This window comes from Sinocyclocheilus rhinocerous, unplaced genomic scaffold (assembly GCF_001515625.1).
Source record: "Sinocyclocheilus rhinocerous isolate Xijiao unplaced genomic scaffold, SAMN03320098_v1.1 scaffold988, whole genome shotgun sequence".
NCBI classification, from domain to species: domain Eukaryota; kingdom Metazoa; phylum Chordata; class Actinopteri; order Cypriniformes; family Cyprinidae; genus Sinocyclocheilus; species Sinocyclocheilus rhinocerous.
Genome location: NW_015650363.1, coordinates 917588 through 937015, shown reverse-complemented (window position 1 = coordinate 937015; position 19428 = coordinate 917588). Strand labels below are relative to the sequence as shown.

Below are 19428 nucleotides of genomic sequence, written 5' to 3'. Positions count from 1 at the left end.
TATCAGCTGGACAATAAGTCCAAAATGTCATATGTTCCCAGCACCATTTGCTAAGGGACTGACTTTGTGTAAACAGGCGACATGTGGCCATAACCAGGCTGACATGGGTATCTGCCCTGAGGAGTATAAGCAAGCTCACATCTGTCCTGGAAACTGACTGGCACTGTGGGCTGCAAATGTCAGGTATAAGCGGCGATCGCTCTAGAGTGTGCCATTTTTAATAGGGTAATTGGTCTTCACTCCTCTAATAACCCTGCTGATGAAAACAACAAGATGCCACTAGATTTTTACACTCTATGAAGGAAATGTGAGTTGTAGTTGCCTGCATAAAATGCACTGCCGTGAAGCTAAGGTGTCGGGTATGGTTGCCATACTGTTATGTTGTTGATAAGGTATTCTGAGTGGTCTTAAGCACATTACTATGTCATTGCTATTGGGTGGTTGCTAGGAAGTTACTAGGTAGTTGTTAACGGGTCCAAAACAAAACAGTCCAAATCAAAATCTCTCAAATCTATATTTCCTGTATGACTTTGTGGTTTGTCATTTAATGTATGGAATATTTTCCACCCATTTCTTCAATAAAAATTGTTCAGACACCCATAAAAAAAATAAAATTATAATAAATAATTAAAATTTGTTGTAAAAAAAAACATTATAATACCAAATAAACACAAATGTTTAACCATCTCAAGACATATCAAATACGATCTGAAAGAGAGCACTTTCCTTACTCGAAATCCTAAGCCTTCATTGAAAACACCCCAAAATACCCCCTTCTTTCCCTCTTTATTTCACACCCTTTATCTCTCTTTCTCTCACAATCAATAATGTGTAATTTAGAACTCAACCTAAGAAATAACGATTTTGCAATTACCCATACATGGCAGATTATAAACCATATGTCCTCTATAAACAATAAATCCCTGATATTTTTGGATTGGTAGCAGACTACATCAATCTACGCATTTACACACAAAAACATATGAGAACACGCATGCACACAAACCAGTTGTGACAGGCAATTTTAAAGAAGAGGAAAACACAGATATCATCTATCAAATGGCAAAACATTAGTCTCAAAAGCTGCTTCTCAAAATACCACTGAATAAATAGCTTAAAAATATTTGACCAAGGTCAGAAATGTGTTTTTACAATATTTACAAATAGAGATAATAATAAAAAAAAAACATTCTAAATGCTATACTAAAAGTGTTACTACTTCTAGCACACTTCTCCCTCTCCTCCCTTCTCCTTCTCCCTCCCTAAGCAAAAAAATACACTGTTCAAAAATACAATGAAATGCCATACAAATTCGGGCTGCATGATATTGGAACATGAGACAAAATACAGAAATGATCACCAAATGACTTCAATAGCTCTATTTGAAAATAATTAATCATTCTAGAATGACTGGGGCAATTTTGCAGGGGAGAGCATCTGCAAAATAAAAACAATTTTAAAAAAGCTGAAAAATTACCTTTTTGCTGATATTATTCTTTTATTATTTTTTTGTAAACCATCCTTTTAGAACGGAATGATTTGAAAAAGCATACAGTGAACTGTTTTTTTCCGACTCATTTCTGATCCATTCAACATGACTATAAAATAAGAATGATTTTTGTGATTATTATTAAATACAAACAAAATCAAAACATTTTAATAATACAATAAAATAAACAAAAGTTTATATTTAAAAATAGAATATATATGTCACGGTTGTGTCAGGAGGAGGAAGGCGAAGGAAACAGCTGGTGTAAACCAAACTTTCAATTTAATAACAAAAAGGGCAGAAGGACAATGGGAAACACAACGTAGTATAACTGTGACCCGACAAACAAAGACTGAACAGACTGGGGCTTAAATACAAGACAAACAAGGGTAATTAACTAGACACAGGTGATAGAGGTAAACTAATAATTAAACATTGAGCAAAGGAACTAATGAACACAGGAACATGACCAAATAAGGAAAAACAGGAACCAAACAGGAAACACAAAGAAAACTATGACAAAACAAACTGAACATGTGACAATATAAATGTTTAAAAAAAAATTTTTTAAACATTAAACCATCAAGCTTTTATTTTGGTGGTTTTCTGGCAAATACATACATGTGTGTTCATCTACGTGTGTGCTGCTGAAGATACAGTGTTTCTGTGACTCAGAGGGTTTGGTTCACAGTAAATTAAGTGAGCTGCTGTTAGACGCTGAAAAACATGAGCTCTAAGCCATATTGCAATATCGATTTTATTTCGATATATCGTGCAGGCCTAATACAAATTGTAGTTTGTCCAATACAAATAACATGCTGCTCTCATAGACTTCCACTAAAGCACAGCATCCAATATGACCGCCCCCCCATTAGTTTTAGTCATATCATATTTTAGTCATAGTCATAGTTTTTATGAGATTTCAGGTGCTTCTGTGCTTTCTGTGCAGTATCCGCACATGTCCTTATTATGGAATAATGTATGGAACATATGGAAGATAGTGATCTGTGGTTTGGAACGGTAAAAGCTCTTCAAAATCCACATAATTTTACAGAGAACAACTGTACCTAGTGGACAATGTAAGTGATTATGGTGCACTTTCACTACAGTACGGTTTCTATGCATATTATTTTTGGTACCTTATTATCATTCTAGTGTTTAGTCAAGTTTTCCTATCTTTCTCTTCCCTCCGTGGGCTACTTTACTCATGCACAATGGCAGCTGTGTTCAGCTACTGCACTAGCATGTTCTCTCTTCAGACTGAGTAAACGGTCATGAGTAAACACAGAGACTTTTATACCAACAATGGGACCATCACTCCATGCTATCATATTTTTCTCAGTCTGTCACTATACTGGTATTTCAATATAGCAATTTCACTCAGAGTGAGCGATTTAACATGGCGTGGATCTCTATTCAGCTCCCTGTATTGTAGCAGCGGAGCAGAAAAAACATGTTCCTCCCATTAAGAATCGTATGTTGATACGTTTGATTTCCATTGGTGCTGTATTTACTGCGCAGAAGTACTGCCTCTTAGGTGAGGTAAAAGAGTTTGTGTTTTCAATTGACTGGCTAAATTTGAAAGCCTTTTATAAAACACTCTCATATAATTCTGCTGTGCAATTTCCTTTCCATTGTTTCAGAAACCACAGGAAAACTTTTTCAATTGCTCTATTAAAATGAAAGTTGATGGCTGTCCAAGACCACAACAATGACGGGGGTAAAATTAAATGTGCATGTCAATCAATAGCCTGTTTACATTAATAAGGACTGCACACCTTTAGTGGATTTCAGGCAACACACTGTTCAGCACATAGAAAAAAAAAGAGGCCCAACAGGGAAGTATTTTTAAAGACCTATCATTAATGAATTTTAGCAGGGGAGACCATGGATAGTTGTAACACTTTTTACATAGACATCTGTAAAAACAGTTTTTATGTGCAATTTATCTCAAACTTTGGCATCATTTTCTCACATTTGTCTGTTGCAAATTAAAATTATTTTAAAATTGGGTGGATTTTAACACTAACAGAAAATACGGACTTCAAACTTAATTTTATGTGCTGAAAATTCAACACCTACTGCCAATTCCACCCCATTTCATTTTAAGCATTTTAGATCATAAAGGTAAAAAAAGAATTTTTAAATACACATTTTTAAATGTTATTCTAATCTAAAACAACAAACTAGTTATAAAACATGTAAAACATGTTGGCCTACACACTGTCCTATTTTTTTGTTTTTGTAGATCCAATAGAAGTAAATGAAAAAAGAAATGCTACAAACTCATGTCTGCTCACACATGATATTTCTAGTTTTGTTCTTACATTAGGTGAAAGTTTTTTTTTTTTTTTTTTTTTAAGTGCTGTATTTAAAATCAGTTTTTTTTTGTACTGTACTTTTGTTTTGAACTTGCAACTTCTAAAGGTATCACTCATGTATAATAGTGATTTCATCCCTATACACCTACTTTCTAAGTGGTTAAAATGACTGTTACAATTCAGCCCGTATTACATCCATTCCTGTCCTCCCATTTGAGAAATTGATTTTAAACCACAAACTCAGACTTTAAATGCCAAATTTAAATGGAAAATTCCTTTGAAAAATCACTTCTTGTATAACAGCAGGGCCCCAGAGATGACTGGCTACATATGGATAATAAAAGTCTCATCATACAGTGTACCTCTGAGAGAAGATGTCCCTGTAGGGACTGCCATGCTGCATCGCGATGCCGTAGCCCCTGTCAGCCACACTGTTGCTCACGGTGTAGAGCGAGCAGTCCTCGTCGTTAATGGCCACATACTCCAGCACAGCTGCATCCCACACAAATGCAAAACGTCCGTACTTCACCTAAGAGGGTGATAAAAAAAGACACAAAAGGACAGGAGAGTTATGAGAGACGCGATTGAAATCACGCTCAAAGAAAAACAGAGGGGCACCTGAGGACGAATTCAAAACCAAATCAGGTGGGAACAAACTGTCCATAAATAATTCGACCAGGTGCTGGACGTATTAGCAAAAGTGACAAGTCCACATAAAGCTGCACTACTGAAAAACAATCACGCTTGAATTAAATAACATCCCAGAAGGCTCTTGCTACTCTTTTACCATTAATCGTTTATTAAGTATGGATGAGAAGTGATGCACAAGGACGTTTTACATCTTCAGACTTTGTCTGCAGAGTCACTGTTTCTAAATCTGACTTCTACCAAAACAAGGTTAGCAGAAAAGACCCTTGCTACAATATAGATCTCTAAATACTTGCAATATTTCCTCTTTGAGTGAAAATGAGCATTTCAACGACTAGAGACTTTTATCTTAAACCCTATGAAAGAATTTAATTCTAAAAAAGGCCTATGCTTATTTTCTACTACAGACAAAAAAGATATCCTTGAACAAGTCAAGTGAAAGATGGCCTCTTTCCTCTGAGAGAACATTTCAAGGTTACGAAAGCCTTGCATAAAAAAATCAATGTGCTTTTAATGAAAACCAGAGAGCTTTCTTTTTTCAACTCAAGTCAATCTGCAGTTCAACATCCAAGGATATATTTTATAGACCTCATTCTCAAATGAGGTAAACTGTTCATGTAAAATATGTACGTGGATATTTTGGTGGTAGACAAGTCTGACTTTTTAGGCAGAAACATTTTAATAGCCTGCTCATGAAATTTTCAGGCATTTCAAAACAGTCTAGATCAGACTAGATCAGAGAGACTGCCTTCAGGGAAAATCACTATTAAATGAGTAAACATCTTATTTACTCCGAACGGCTTACCAGACATAGCGTGGAACTACAGGTCAGTCTGCTAAAGCACTAAAATGGGCTTCGAGTGGCTCCTGGCTTCAGAAAACACTGAGAATATTCTCACATCGAGAGCTTATTTTGATAAGAGCAGCAGTCATTTCACTGCAACGAATGAAGATGCAGCTTCACTGCTTACAGATATGAAGCTGCACCGCAGGCTTCAACCGATAACTCTCCCCCTCATTCGGAGTCCCTTCAAAAGTGTTCAATATGCTTGGGTGCTTGTTTTAAACTAGAGTGCAGAGCTTTAGAAATGTGCCTATTACAATTTTCAGTAATATTCATATTACTATTAATATGAACATATTAAGAAATTAATGTTGCTTGCTGCAAAATAAAAGCATGTGCTTAGCATCAGGTACTGGCTGTATGTTACATTACCTAAATAATATTCATGAGCCATGCTGATATCACCTTTAAATAATACATGACATCTCAGTATTTTATCACCTATTGGCCAATATTAGATATATTTTTTATTTTTTGGTTTTGGTTGATAGTGGATATTTAATTGTAAAATAATTTCCCCAATTTGCCATAATCTAACATTTGCTTTAAGTTTATCTTTAAAAACAATAATAATGTGATGCCTAAATTCACATGAAGAAAATAGTATTGAATTTTAAACCATAAAAATAATAAAAAAAATTTTTAAAAATATCTAACAGAATGAACATGTAGATTGTCAATTAAGTTACTGGCTGGATTAATTAATATTCATGACCCATCCATTGAGAAGCTGAATGAAGATTGTTCTGTTATACCGGAGGCCTTTTCTATTGATTCTAATTCGATTGAACCTAGAGAGCAGAGGAAAAATTGCCTGTGGCATAATTGCAGTTGGTAAAATTGCCACAACTGCATTATAATGGGCAAGTGTCACAAAAGGTGACAGAAAGAGAAAAACGTCCTGACCCGAAGCACATTACAGACAGGAAAGTAAAGCATGTCTAGGAGTCCTGCATCCCTCCAGCCATAGGAATCAAAGGGGTTGTGCTTTTAATTGTGCCAAGGTAATTATTTCAGGTCATTTTCTCTAAAACAAACAATGCTCAATGCATCCTAATCAGTACATTGCTTTTAAAGGAGGCATCAAGCACATGCCCTCATTAGATTCATATTCACCCATACATATTCAACCTTTCCTCCAAATAACAGGGCACTGAGTTAAAGTTAAAGGAACACATTGGATGCGACTGTATTGGAAATGTGGTTCTCGCAATGCTCTCATGGTTTCAATGGCTTGGGAAAACGACAACACTCTATAAAAACAGCAGGACTCCTCTGATGTTTGGTGAGAAGTAAGCCCTATAGTATGAAACAAATCAAAGCTTTTATGAAATCAGTAACTTCCAAAAGGACACAGCTGCATATTTTGATGAGGTAAGATTTCAGAGGTTGTTTTTTCTTTCTTTCTTTCTTTCTTTCTTTCTTTCTTTTTAAAGCTAGTTCATTCAAAGTTATCCAAGTGAATCAGTACACACTAATACTGCTACAGCTTTATTGCGGACACATATTTAATTTGAAAAGAACAGCTCAGAGAAATATTATATCTTCCCCAGAACAGCAGTAAATGTGAATGATAAAATGATATATAGATATTGCTCCACCATTATCTAAGGCATGACACATATTTCCCAAAATGCAGCATAGTTTTACTTCTTTCGCCCACATTTGTTAAGGTGTAAGTGCAGTAGGCGTAATTTCTGATATTTTCCAAATGAGTTTTCAGCCACATACCTGTATTTTTAATATGAATAGATTACATTAAAAATGCTAGATAGAAACACCAAGATGTGGATACAATATGTGCATAAAACGTTTCTATTCAGTAAGACTACATGTGCATAAACAACGATGGAAAGATGATGGATTTACTGAAATTCCTAGATGCACATCAAAAAAAGTAATGTGACTGAATAAATCACTCATATGATCAGTTGACTTGTTGCTCAAACATAAAACATCTGTGGTGTCTAAAACAGTTTTTTTTTTTCACAAATAAATTTCCCTGGAAGTTACGATCTTGTTTTCCTGAGCACATGGCATGGAAATGCTGCTTTATTCAAGTTTTTTTGCGATATTCATAATTAAATTCACAACATGGATGAAAACATACCTATGCTTTCATTTGTAGCATTCATCTAACTGGTTTTGAGTTGCAGGGCAGAATATGTTGGATTTATGTGCTCAAGATGAAATATAACTGGTCATGTTCCTATTCAAACCATTAAGAGAAAAATTTTATTTTTCCATTTATTCTAAAAGAAGAAGAAAAAAACTTATTTATTCTCCATCTTAGTTCTTAGTTTAAAACCCCTTTATCAGGTTCTAACTCTAAAAGGTCAAAAGCATAAGAAGCTTCAGAAACCGTGCTCTAGAGAACCCGAGGAAGTGTGCAGAGAGGCCCGCTTCATTTGATGAAGGAGGACATTCCTGCTGAGTGATCATCTCCCAGGACAACATTACTGAGAGCCAATCAGCTTTGTCCTCGGCTTTCCTGCTGAGACTTCTTCAAAAGGCCAGGGCTCAAGGTCCCAGAGGCCATCTTGCCAGCTGCAAGACTTTGTACAGAACAGCCTGACCTCCATTAAGGTCGGCTTCATTTGGTTTCGAGAATTGTTCCCCAGCGATAAAGTGGGCTCTCTTTCTTTTCTATCCAAAGCACTTTTTCATTAGATCAATTTATGTTTAAAAGATCAATATTCTTTCAGATAATTTTTTAACCCATGATTACTGCCTTTACCAAAACAGGCATGCATTTTCAAACAGATCTAAAATAAAAATGTTTGTATAATTGCTGCTTGCCTCAACTGATGTTGCTTATGTAAAAAAAAAGCAGACAAAATTCATCATTTCAAACTTTAACTGAGCTGAACTCCCTGTCACAAGAAAAAATCATGAGGAAAAAAGAGAAAAAATTATATTTTAACTTATACTTTAAATTATACTTTGCTTTCCGTTAGAGATGCAAAGTGGTTTGCAGTCATTTTGCAGGTCTGCTTTAACCAATGTGCTGCTTAAAAGGATAGTTCACAAAAAAAATGAAAATTCTGTTATCATTTAAAGAAGAATGTTGAATCTGTTTTTGCATATTGAATATAACATTCATATAATTAATTAGGGATGCACCAATCCGATACTCAGTATCGGTATCGCTCCGATATTGCCATTTTCTGCCGGATCGGTTATCGGTCAGACGAGACTGATCCAAATCTGATATCGTGCATATGCTATTCTGTGTTATTATTAAGCCCCATGAAAGGCACAAAAACATTATAAAGCACCATAACGTTTCTGTGCACTATATTCCAAATGTTCTGAAGCAGTTCCATAGATTAATGTGAGCTATAGATTAATATTTAAGTCAAGTTCACATAAACTCTTCTCTCTGCTGCGGCTGTCTGTCATCCTCCATCGCATCGTGTCGCGTTCGGTTATGACAGTCAATATGATAAAAGTCTCTCCAAGATGATTCTATATTCCTATTATTATACTTGATCTGTAGATAAAGATCAGTGGTTTTGCATATAAGGACTTTATCTTGCTGGAGTTTAGTGTTGTTTCTAAAGCATGCTACTTTCTACCGGGTGTCTGTTAGATCACAACACTGGAGTAGAGAGCACTATGAGTTGTTCTTCATGCGCACAGTAACTGAAATTTAAAACTGTTCAATGAAAAGGCTCAATAAACTATCGCACAGATATAATACACTATGCATCAAAATCATCTTCCCTTTGTGCTTTGAACTTTTCTATGCGGAGTGCTGCACACGTGACTCCGTGTTGCTTCAAGTGTATCATTCTACGCACGGGATGCGCATAAGCGATTTGTGCCGCTCTGTATTGGAGCCTTTCATAATACTTTTGTGCAATGAAAGATTATTAATAACCTTTCTTGTTCTGTCATATCTATCATATGTAGCTGCCTCATTACTGTGCTATAGAGAGAAATGTCTTTTAATTTTATAGATAAAACAATAAAAATAAAAGACATATATTTACTTGTTTTTCATGAATGTATTTTACAACAATACAAAGAGCAATATGTAACATTTGACCAGATTTAGTCCGAGTCGAGTGCACATTCGAGCACAGGCCACCTGGGTGCGAGCTTTCAGTGTACCCTATGTAAGAGCCTGTGAAGACCGTTGGTCAGCTGTCCCTCTCTTAAAACTGCTAATTAATGTTACTCCTCAATGCTCTCTGTATATAAAATTCATTTCACTGGTTCTCTACTGCATGCAGATTTGGACATTTATATTGTCTTAGCGGCATAGTTCCCTTTAAATGTTTTGGAGAAAGAAATATACATATAAATATATAGAAGAGAGAGATAAAATGTGATATTGATTAAAAAAAAAAAAAAGTAACTGTGCTAGTATCGGATCGGTATCGGCCGATACTCAGAATTTTTGGTATTGGATCGGTACTGAAAAATAGTATCGGTGCATCCCTATAATTAATATATACAATATATCACATTTTATCTCTCTCTTCTATATATTTATATGTATATTTCTTTCTCCAAAACATTTAAAGGGAACTGTCCCGCTAAGACAATATAAATGTCCAAATCTGCATGCAGTAGAGAACCAGTGAAATGAATTTTATATACAGAGAGCATTGAGGAGTAACATTAATTAGCAGTTTTAAGAGAGGGACAGCTGACCAATGGTCTTCACAGGCTCTTACATAGGGTACACTGAAAGCTTGCACCCAGGTGGCCTGTGCTCGAATGTGCACTCGATGGAGACAACATGGAGAGACACCAATATGTGACAACATCCTCTCCAGTGTTTCCTCTCCTCTCTAATTGGCTTTGAGCTGTCATTAGTACTCTCTATCCTACAGAAAATGAAGGAAAAGCAATTAATAGTCCATCACAGACCATATGCAAAAGGACGTACCTTCCCAAAGACAGGATCTATAAAGGGAGAGAGGAATAATTAGGCACAGATGTTTGAGAAACAGTCCAGGACAGCTCACTGAGCTAGAACTGAAATAGTGTTGCTAATGGGATATGGCATGAATCTTTATTTTTTCACTCAATCTGTTGTTTTGCAGTATTACAAATATGGCCCTTAACTCCTTACAGACTGATCTAATGTGAAGAATAATGGGGAAATTTTAAAATATCATGGCTTTAAAAACAGTTGACAGAGCAGTCTCTGTAGATTGAAGAGATCTTGCTTTGCAAACCAAACCAAACCAAGCTTGTAAGATCACCTGATGCCACTTATTATTTTTTAAAGGGATAGTTCACCCAAAAACTAAACTTCCAGCATCATTTACTCACCCTCATGCAATTTCAAATCTGTATGAGTTTCTTTTTTAATTGTAGAACATAAAAGAATATATTTTGAAGAACTTTTTTTTTTTTTGTCAATACAGTGCAAAAACAACTGACTTTCACTGTATGGACAAAACGCTGAGGCATTCTTCATAATTCTTAATTTCTGTGTTCTCCAGAAGAAAGAAAATGACACAAGGATAAGTAAATGACAGTTTTTATTTTTGAATAAACTATCCGTTTACAAAATTATTACATATTTGATAATTCCAAAAAGTAGGAAGCACCATTCAATGTAATAGCTTCCCATATTTTTCCCCAACATGAAAAAAAAAGCTCATAATGTCAAAGTCACAGTTGTAACATTTTGCAGTCATATACTTGTCAATTTTCCATAATGCTCCAACATGAAAATGGCAAACAGCAGTGCGCTCAGCGGGGAGTGAACATTTGAGAGAGAATATGACGTGTAGGCTATTGATTGCTAAAATAGATGAATTATGCCTCTGACATTTAGTGGGAGTGGTGAACCACAGAAAGAAGTGTAATTCTCATTTTGCATGATCATTTCTTAAAAGAAAAGCATTGACTCTCATAGAAAACTGCTCTCCTTTAGAAAAAATGCTAATAATAATAATAATAATAAAAAGATGCATGAAGGCCTATATTTAGCCAGGGCTGGTAGGAGTGCTGGTTCCTTGACAGGAGTCACCCACGCTGAATCCGACCAGTATTGTGTGCCAAATCTCATCAATGTCACCCAACTGCCTTTCCATTTAACACTGGTTTCACTCTGCCTGTCTTTCCTGCCTGTATTGACTAATCGATCAGTTTTGACACTAGTCGGTCTGTTCGGTTTGTGTCGAATTACTCAAACATTGCTCAGTAGCTGACAGGAAGTGTATAAGTGAGAGGGACACAACTGTTTTACACGGTTAATGACAATGGAAGCAATAAAAATCTCTGTCAACACAGCGCTGACAAGAAGGACGTTGACATAAAGTTGTTTACATTCTGGGAAGGTTGGGTAAAATGGCTAGTCAATATTGAGCAACTTACATTTTAGATAAAATACTGCCAAATACTGCTCTGCCAACAAAGTAATTCCAAACAAAGACACTTAAATCAACTGTCGCCTGAATGATTCAGTGTGCTTTGAACAAATTGTTTGAGTGTATGAATCAATGACTACACACTTGTCATCACCTACAAGGGCAACAATGTAACCTGTAGAAAGAATCACTAAAAATGTCTCTACCACTAATAGCCAGACTGATAGTTTGTCAAAGTCCCACAGCCTTTAATTTTCTGCATTCTTTGAACACTGCTTGACCAATCAGATTCAAAGACTCCAAGAGCTCTGAATGTTTTCATACAAAACTAAAATACACTGCAATGCTTAATTTAACATCGAATTTGAGGCTATGTATAAGCTGAACTGTGCTTTTGATCATTTACTCAAACACACCAGGGTTAGACATAGCCTTCAAAAGAAAATAAAAGAAGGTCTGTGCATATTCTTTTGAGCTTCCCACACAAAGGGCGAAAGATAAAGCAACTAAGACAGCCATGAGACTGCAAGTTTAGCCTCAGAGAATGCAACAACAATTCTCTTCTCCTCATAAAACAAATCTTATGTGTTTGGAACTACATGAGGGTGAGTACATGACAGAATTTTTTAATTTTTAACTTTAACTCCTTGCAAAAACCAGCCAAAGACAAGAGGGAGAAGGAGGGGAGTGAGATCAAGCTAGGTTCTAAGTCGGGTCACCCTCCACCATGCCAAACACCTGAGTACAAGCTTTACTTGCCAAGGCTTGGACCACAGGTCATTTTTTGTCTGTGTTGTTGAAAGGTTCTAATCAAGAAAGTAACGGTCATCCTACTCTTCTTAAAATTCTCTTAGTCTATTTGTGATGACATGGATCAGTGGATGCATCTTGTCCATAGATCAAGAAAATACAGGCTTCACTAAATCCCTGCAAAGATGTGAGAAAAAGCTGTCAAAAGTCCCTAGGACACAGACATCCTGACATTCTTAGCACTCACTGATATGAGTGCACACTTGCACGTCTTTGCACGCATGCATGATCACACACACTACTGTATAATCAGAGTGCTCTCCATCGCTCATGTGGCTGTCATCCGCAGCGTGCCATCTCTGGTTCTCCTCACAGTTGCGACATACACACTTCATGAAGCCCCTGTCCTCTGCATCAGGAGCACCTGTGATGTGACATTTTATGCTTTTTACTCATGCTGAGATGACAAAGATATAGAGCTCCAGCATGCCTGTCCTCTCACAACTGACAGCACACTTTCTTCCAACTTCAGAATAATTTTAGGTCACACACACTGGCTCTGTTCCAAAACACAGGGAACTTCCCCCATAGGCAGTGTTTTAAGGCATAACAGACACACCTCAGATGTGAAGGCTGTTAGCATATCGTTAAGTTTAAGGTGTGATCAGATTAGCAAAATTTCACAATTTGTGAAAAAAAGCTCCATTGTATATTGTCATTACTGTATAGGCTATATATATGATGCATGAAGCACAGCTCACACAGAACTTTCAAACTAGGGGTATACACAAATAGTTAAATATTTGAATATTCAATCTGTAATTATTATTCAAAAAATAAAAACACTTTTCGAATTTTACTACGTTTTGCTTTGCTGGCTGTAAATGCAGGGAATCCATGATAAATCCTAAGCACGCAAACTAAAAGTCAGTTATAACTAAATGCACTGGGTGGCGCTGTGGAGCGTTAACAAGTTGATTGTATTTGATCACAGAATGTCATAGTCTGCCTTGCAAAGTTTGGAATTACTTTGATCAAAATGATCTTACTAAAGGATCTTACAAAATGGAATTACTTTTGATCAGATGAATCAGTGAAACTCAAAATAATTCTCATAATATCAGCACCACAATGAGAAATCACATGAAATCCAAACAGCATTCGACTGAGGAAAGACAGCTGTCCATCACTGCATTCACGACTGCAGGTAAGCGCAGTTGTACCCGAGTGAGCTGAGAAGCTTATCTGATAGCCAAACGATCTTGAGACATATGCTTCCTTTAAGTTTCCTTGAGGGAGTGTGGTTTAAGAACAGAAAACACAAAGCGTTGAAAGAAACTTTGCTTAGCACACCGTTATCTTCAGAATCCATCAGATAAATAAACACAATGTCAGAATCCATCAGACTCCAAAATTTAAAGAGCTCTAGCATTTAAAGATGCAGATGATGCATGTTTACAATAATTGTCTATTGGTGTGGAGGGTAATATATATATATATAGTTAGTTATCTAACGTTACAGTCATTTATAGTTATCACTCAAGGTGTGAAAGGGCCTTAAGACCAAAAAATGGGTAAAATAATACAGTACCTCTGATCAGTTTTTGCCAATACTCTTCAGTTTCTAATTAAATATGTTTATTTCTAATCATAATTTCTTTCACATCATACACCATATTAGGCAGCACTTATTAATGATATAACTTTATCATGCCGCCTCTTAAGATTCCATTTTAAGCCAAATTGCACAAAGCATTGCATATCCTCCATATAATGCATTACAACAAGCTCGGTAAATGAATAAATTCAATATGGCAGATGAGGTGAGAGAAATGACAATTGTAAATGTACATTTCATTCACAAAATATAAAGAATATATTTTTTTGAGTTATATGTGCAATCATTTCATGCTTACTAGACTGCGTTTTTAGCGTAGCAGCATGCCATCAAACATGATTGGAACAGAGCTCCGGAGATTTGCGAAGAAATTCCTCCTGTTTGAGGCATCTGATCTCATAAAAACTGAATTAAACAACTCTAAATCATGAAGTGCATAAGCGTGCTGCGCAGGTAACTCAAGTCATAGATGTTTTAGCAATTTAAACTATAACTGCACTACAAGTCTCCAAAAAAGATGAAAAAAAAAAAAAGTCCTGAATTTTGCAGCACACTGAAGGATCTTCCTTCATTAAAGAAATCTACATAAATTGCCCTGACTTTTAACATTTTAATAAGCCTTGAAATTTGAAGGTTTATAGGCCTTAGAGACAGATAGATATAATTTGTAATTAGTTAATATATGTCATCATATTAACACAAAAACCTTTTGTAGACCACTTCCCAGAATCAATTACCTGAGTTGAATTTCTTTGCATTGCAATTCAGTGAATTCCTACGTTCATGTGCACTTGGCCAGTATATACCTGCATTCTGACATGACTTTCATTCAATCTGCAGCATTCTGTAAGTGCCATATGGAACATGTAAGGACATGCTCAGAAAAATCTCTTGACTGCATGACATCAGCACTGTATACCCCTGAGGTCCCATAGCGAATCTGGGTTTGAGTCTGTTTTGTTATCGCTAACAGCATTTAGCAAGTTTCCTCGCAAAACGCCAGACGCACAGGGAGTGAAGAGAGGCTGAAATATGTCGTGAGGAGTAAAAAGTGTTTTGTAAAAGATCTTCTTGATGCAGACAGATGTCCTGCCAAGTGGATTCAACACTCAGAGCTTAGTTCCTTTCCCCATGTTGAGACAGATAATGGGGCCTAATTTCCTTTTAGATCAAGCCTCCTCAATTTGCTCTTATTTTAATTTCAGTTTCGCTCATCAAATTGCTGTACATGGATACGGGTGCACAGCGAAGTCATATACATATCAGACCCCTTAAATACAGCTTCACAATTAGAGCCACCTCTTCTCTTATTTTATTTTTTTTGCAATCCTCTTATCTTTTCTGAACACTTATCCTCTCTCTTTGGGTTATTCTGTGTGTCTCCCCGGTCCGCCCCTTCTCTTGAAGCTATAACACCAGCTCATTCCGTCAGATGCCTAGCAACAATGCTCCTAAATCTATCAGGAGGAAGAAGATAAGTCTCAGCTAATTCCGGTTAAAGCAGCACTTTCATTCTCACTTTCCTCCTCCTCTATTTGTATCTTACCTGTGATGTCCAGTCTCAATTATCCTCCCTTCCACATTTCCTACACTATCTCCTCTCTCACTTCCTATTTTGGTGTCAAAAGCTCTTTTTTTCTGCACTGTCTTTAGATTTCTCTCTCTGTCTCTCAGTGTTGCGAGTGGAGAAGTGTTACTGTAGTATAAGGACTAATACATGTTTTATTACATCAAACAAGCAAATAAGAGTTTATATGTTAAGCTAAATTTGTTCAGGGTCAGTAAGATTTTTTGTTCCCTTTCAGTCGGTCACTCTCGACGGCACGACGAATTGGGATCTCGCTTATGCCGAGTTCACACTGCACGATTTTAGCCCGATTTTTCACTCGCCGACAGGTTTTGCGAAATCGCCGACAAATGCCCGACATCGGAGGCAAATCGGTGCTCGTTCACGCGAGTGACAATCACGCAGTGTGAATGATCAAAGACGCGATCTGAGGGAATCACCGATGCGTCGCCGACGCCCGCGAAATATTTGGCATGCTAAATATCTAGAGCTGTCGGCGATTCACAATCCAAGACACGATTCTTGAACGCCCCCGTGTCCCAGGCCGGCCTTTCGGCGACACGGTGGAGAACTTTGCCCAGCAGTTCTCCGCTGACCAAAGCAGACTGAGGCCATCAGTCTGCCACCGCCACGCTCCCGCGGCCTCCAGCTAAGCTGCGCCATGGAGCCGGTCGCAGGGCAGCCGACCCGCCCGTCCAGGCCCCCGCCAAACCTGGTGGCAAGCGAAAGAGCCCCGTGTTTCCCCGGCAGACTTCTGCCATTCCAAGAGGGTTGAATCACCTCCATTCTTCCATATGCACCTAAGGAATGTTCATATGTGTATTTGCTTCCGAAACCTCCTTCGGGAAGGTTGGAGCTTCCGTAACGTCCCTGTTCCAAGTAGAACGGGTACGTTTTCCCAGTGTTATCCAGTCTTACTCAGTGGGTAGTGCCATAGTAGCAGTAGCTGGTCCTCTTGTGCAGGCCCTGGCCTACGCCAAAAAGTAGGGGCGCAGGTGGCTTCCACAGGACACTGGAAGGGGCAGTACCTGTGGCCCTTTGTGAGGATCCCAATTCGTCGGTCATCCGACGTGACGTCGAGAGTGACCGACTGAAAGGGAACGTCTCAGTTACGTATGGTAACCCTTACGAGACGTCACGTCCCGTCGCCACAGCTCCTGTACCACCGCTGAGCGGCCGGGTCACCGGCTTGGCTCCTCAGCGAAAACCTGAATATGCGCTGCATCTGCTGCCTACTTATACTCACGCTGTGATCAGCGGCAGCTGGATGCAATAATCGCATGCCAATGTGCATTGGCTCGTTTAGTTTACACTCGAAGTAGATTGGTCTCTCTAAGCGAGATCCCAATTCGTCGGTCATCCGACGTGACGTCTCCGTTCCCTCCTTCAGGGAACGAGGGTTACCATACGTAACCGAGACGTTTGTTTTAACAAATTGCTACTTTTATTCAGCAAGGACACATTAAATTGATCAAAAGTAACAGCATCTTTATAATGTTACAAAATATATTTCAAATAAATGCTGTTCTTTTGAACGTCTTATTCATCCTGAAAAAAATAATAATATAATATATAAATAAAACATAAAACAATTTAAGCAGCACCATTGTTTTGACATTGATAATAATAATAAGTGTTTCTGGAGCACCAGATCAGCAGATTAGAATGATTTCTGAAGGATCATAAAACAAAACACTGAAGTTTTGGCTGCTTAAAAAAATCATTTTAAAATGTATTAAAATAGAATACATTTTCATTGTAATTTCACAAATTTCACAATTCCCCCCCAGAATTTTCATTTTTGGGTGTACTATCCCTTTAAGAGCCGACCACACTGACAATAATGTGCAGCAACAAAGCTATGATTTTAGTTGGACAAAATTGTTTTATAAAGATTGTTTTAGTCCAACTGAAATCAAACTTTTTCAAACATATTTAGAGATCTGACACCTTTCATGTTACCAACAGCAGAGTTTCGGTGACCTTTTTAATCACTTTCGATTAATATGCACCAATTAAATCACTGCCAGTTTGAAAGCCCCTTTAACAAATAACCACTAAGCATTCTCTTACTGCACAGTACTGTGTTTTGGATCTAAATTAGAGTTTAATGCAGCTAATAAAAGTTTCTTATAAAAATGAGATTGACACAAACACATTCATGCTGCTATTACCCAAAGGCCTAAATATCTGCAAATCAACAACAGCAATTTCTTGTGATAAGTGGTGAGCAGGTGCACATGATGAGCGGCGTGACTCTAAACACAGTTCTACGCAAACACCGCAGCTCTTTTTGATCTTCGTGGAAATTTCTCAAACGTGCCAAGCAGGTGTTAAAAGAGTTTTAATCTTTCCCATAGAGCAGGCCTCCTCATGCGTTCACGTTGCCTCAGCTGGTGATGAGTCAAATCTCATCATTACGCTTTCTAAACAATCACCATCCGACTTCCCACATGCACTGCACTGTTTTGTGCTGTTCGATGTGACAACACGCTAATGAGCAAGCTGAGAATGAAATGATAAATAAGTATTTGTGTAATGAGAGGAGAGCGGCTCTTTGTATAGTGCGTTTGTGTGAATCTGGGTAGGGAAGAATGAACGATGGAAAGATCATTAGATGCCCTCTATAACAAGAATTCACTAAAAACTATTTTACAGAAATATGAATATTTTGTCATCACTGACCCACGCTCTGATCATTTCAAATCCATATGACTGACTTTCATCTGTGGAAAACAACAACAAAAAGTGTTGGTTGCTCTTTTCCATTTAATTACCGTACAATGAAAAGAGACTGAAGCTTTCAAGCTTTCAAAAAGAACACATGCAAAATATTTCATATCATCTGAAGCCATTCAATATGGTTGACAAAACTGGTCTGAATATATATGAAGCCATATGAGGAAAAAAAATACTGCAAGAATGCATTAAATTGATTGAAAATAAAAACATTTATGTTAAATAAAAATCTTTTTCAAATAAATGTTTTATTCATCAAAGAATTCTGAAAAACAAACAAACATCTATCACAGTTTCTACAAAAATATTAGGCAGCACATTTGTTTTTCAGCATTGATAATAATAAAACAAGTTTTTTTGAGCACCAAATCAACATATTAGAATGACTTCTGAAGACTCATGTGACACTGAAGACTGGTAATGGCTAGTAATGGCTGCTGAAAATTCAGCTTTCTAATAATAGGAATAAATTACATTTTAAAATATATTACAATAAAGAATAGTTATTTTAAAGTGTAACAATATTTCACAATTTTACTGTTTTAACTGTATTTTTAATCAAAGAAATGCAGCCTTGATAAACACAAGAGATCTTTCAAAAACATTCTTACCGACCACAAACTTTCGAACAGTAGTGTATATATTTAGCAAATATTGCACGAGTCATATACAATTTTAAGACACGTTCATTGTGATTTTGTGTCCTTTTTGGAGCTTGAAAGCTTCAGTAGCTGTTCGTTGTAATGTGACAGAAAATAGCAACAAGTAAGAGAAGTCATAAAGGTTTGGAACGACATGACGGTGAATAAATAACGACAGAACTTTCATTTCTGCGTCAACTCCCTGTTTACTTTTTCTTCACATCTACCTCCTCCTTTCTTCTACCTTCCTCTGTGCCTGAGTCTTCTTCACTCTCTCTGCTGCATCTTGCCCTCAGTTGCTTCTTCCTGTCTCTTTTGGGCGATGGACATGCTGGCCAAATAAGCCTTGGATAATGAAGACTGTGAATGGTGAAATATGATTGAAATCCTTTTAGTGCTGGCTTATATCGACTCCCTTGTTTGCAGTCAAAGGCACCTCTCTCTCTCCTTCTCCACACCCCTCCTGCTCCCCTCTT

At 37.2% G+C, this 19428-nt stretch overlaps 1 protein-coding gene across 3 annotated transcripts in view; it reads right to left on the bottom strand.

Moving 5' to 3' along the window:
• LOC107711862 (glutamate receptor ionotropic, delta-2-like) overlaps positions 1 to 19428 on the bottom strand; it is a 423523-nt gene that overhangs the window by 21739 nt on the left and 382356 nt on the right. For all 3 annotated transcript variants that reach the window (XR_001636744.1, XM_016516928.1, XM_016516929.1), the window contains exon 14: positions 4173 to 4339. Coding sequence is in view for 2 of the 3 variants with exons in the window: in XM_016516928.1 (XP_016372414.1) it covers positions 4173 to 4339 (167 nt within the window). In the remaining variant the exon portion in view is untranslated. The remainder of the gene's footprint in view (positions 1 to 4172; positions 4340 to 19428) is intronic.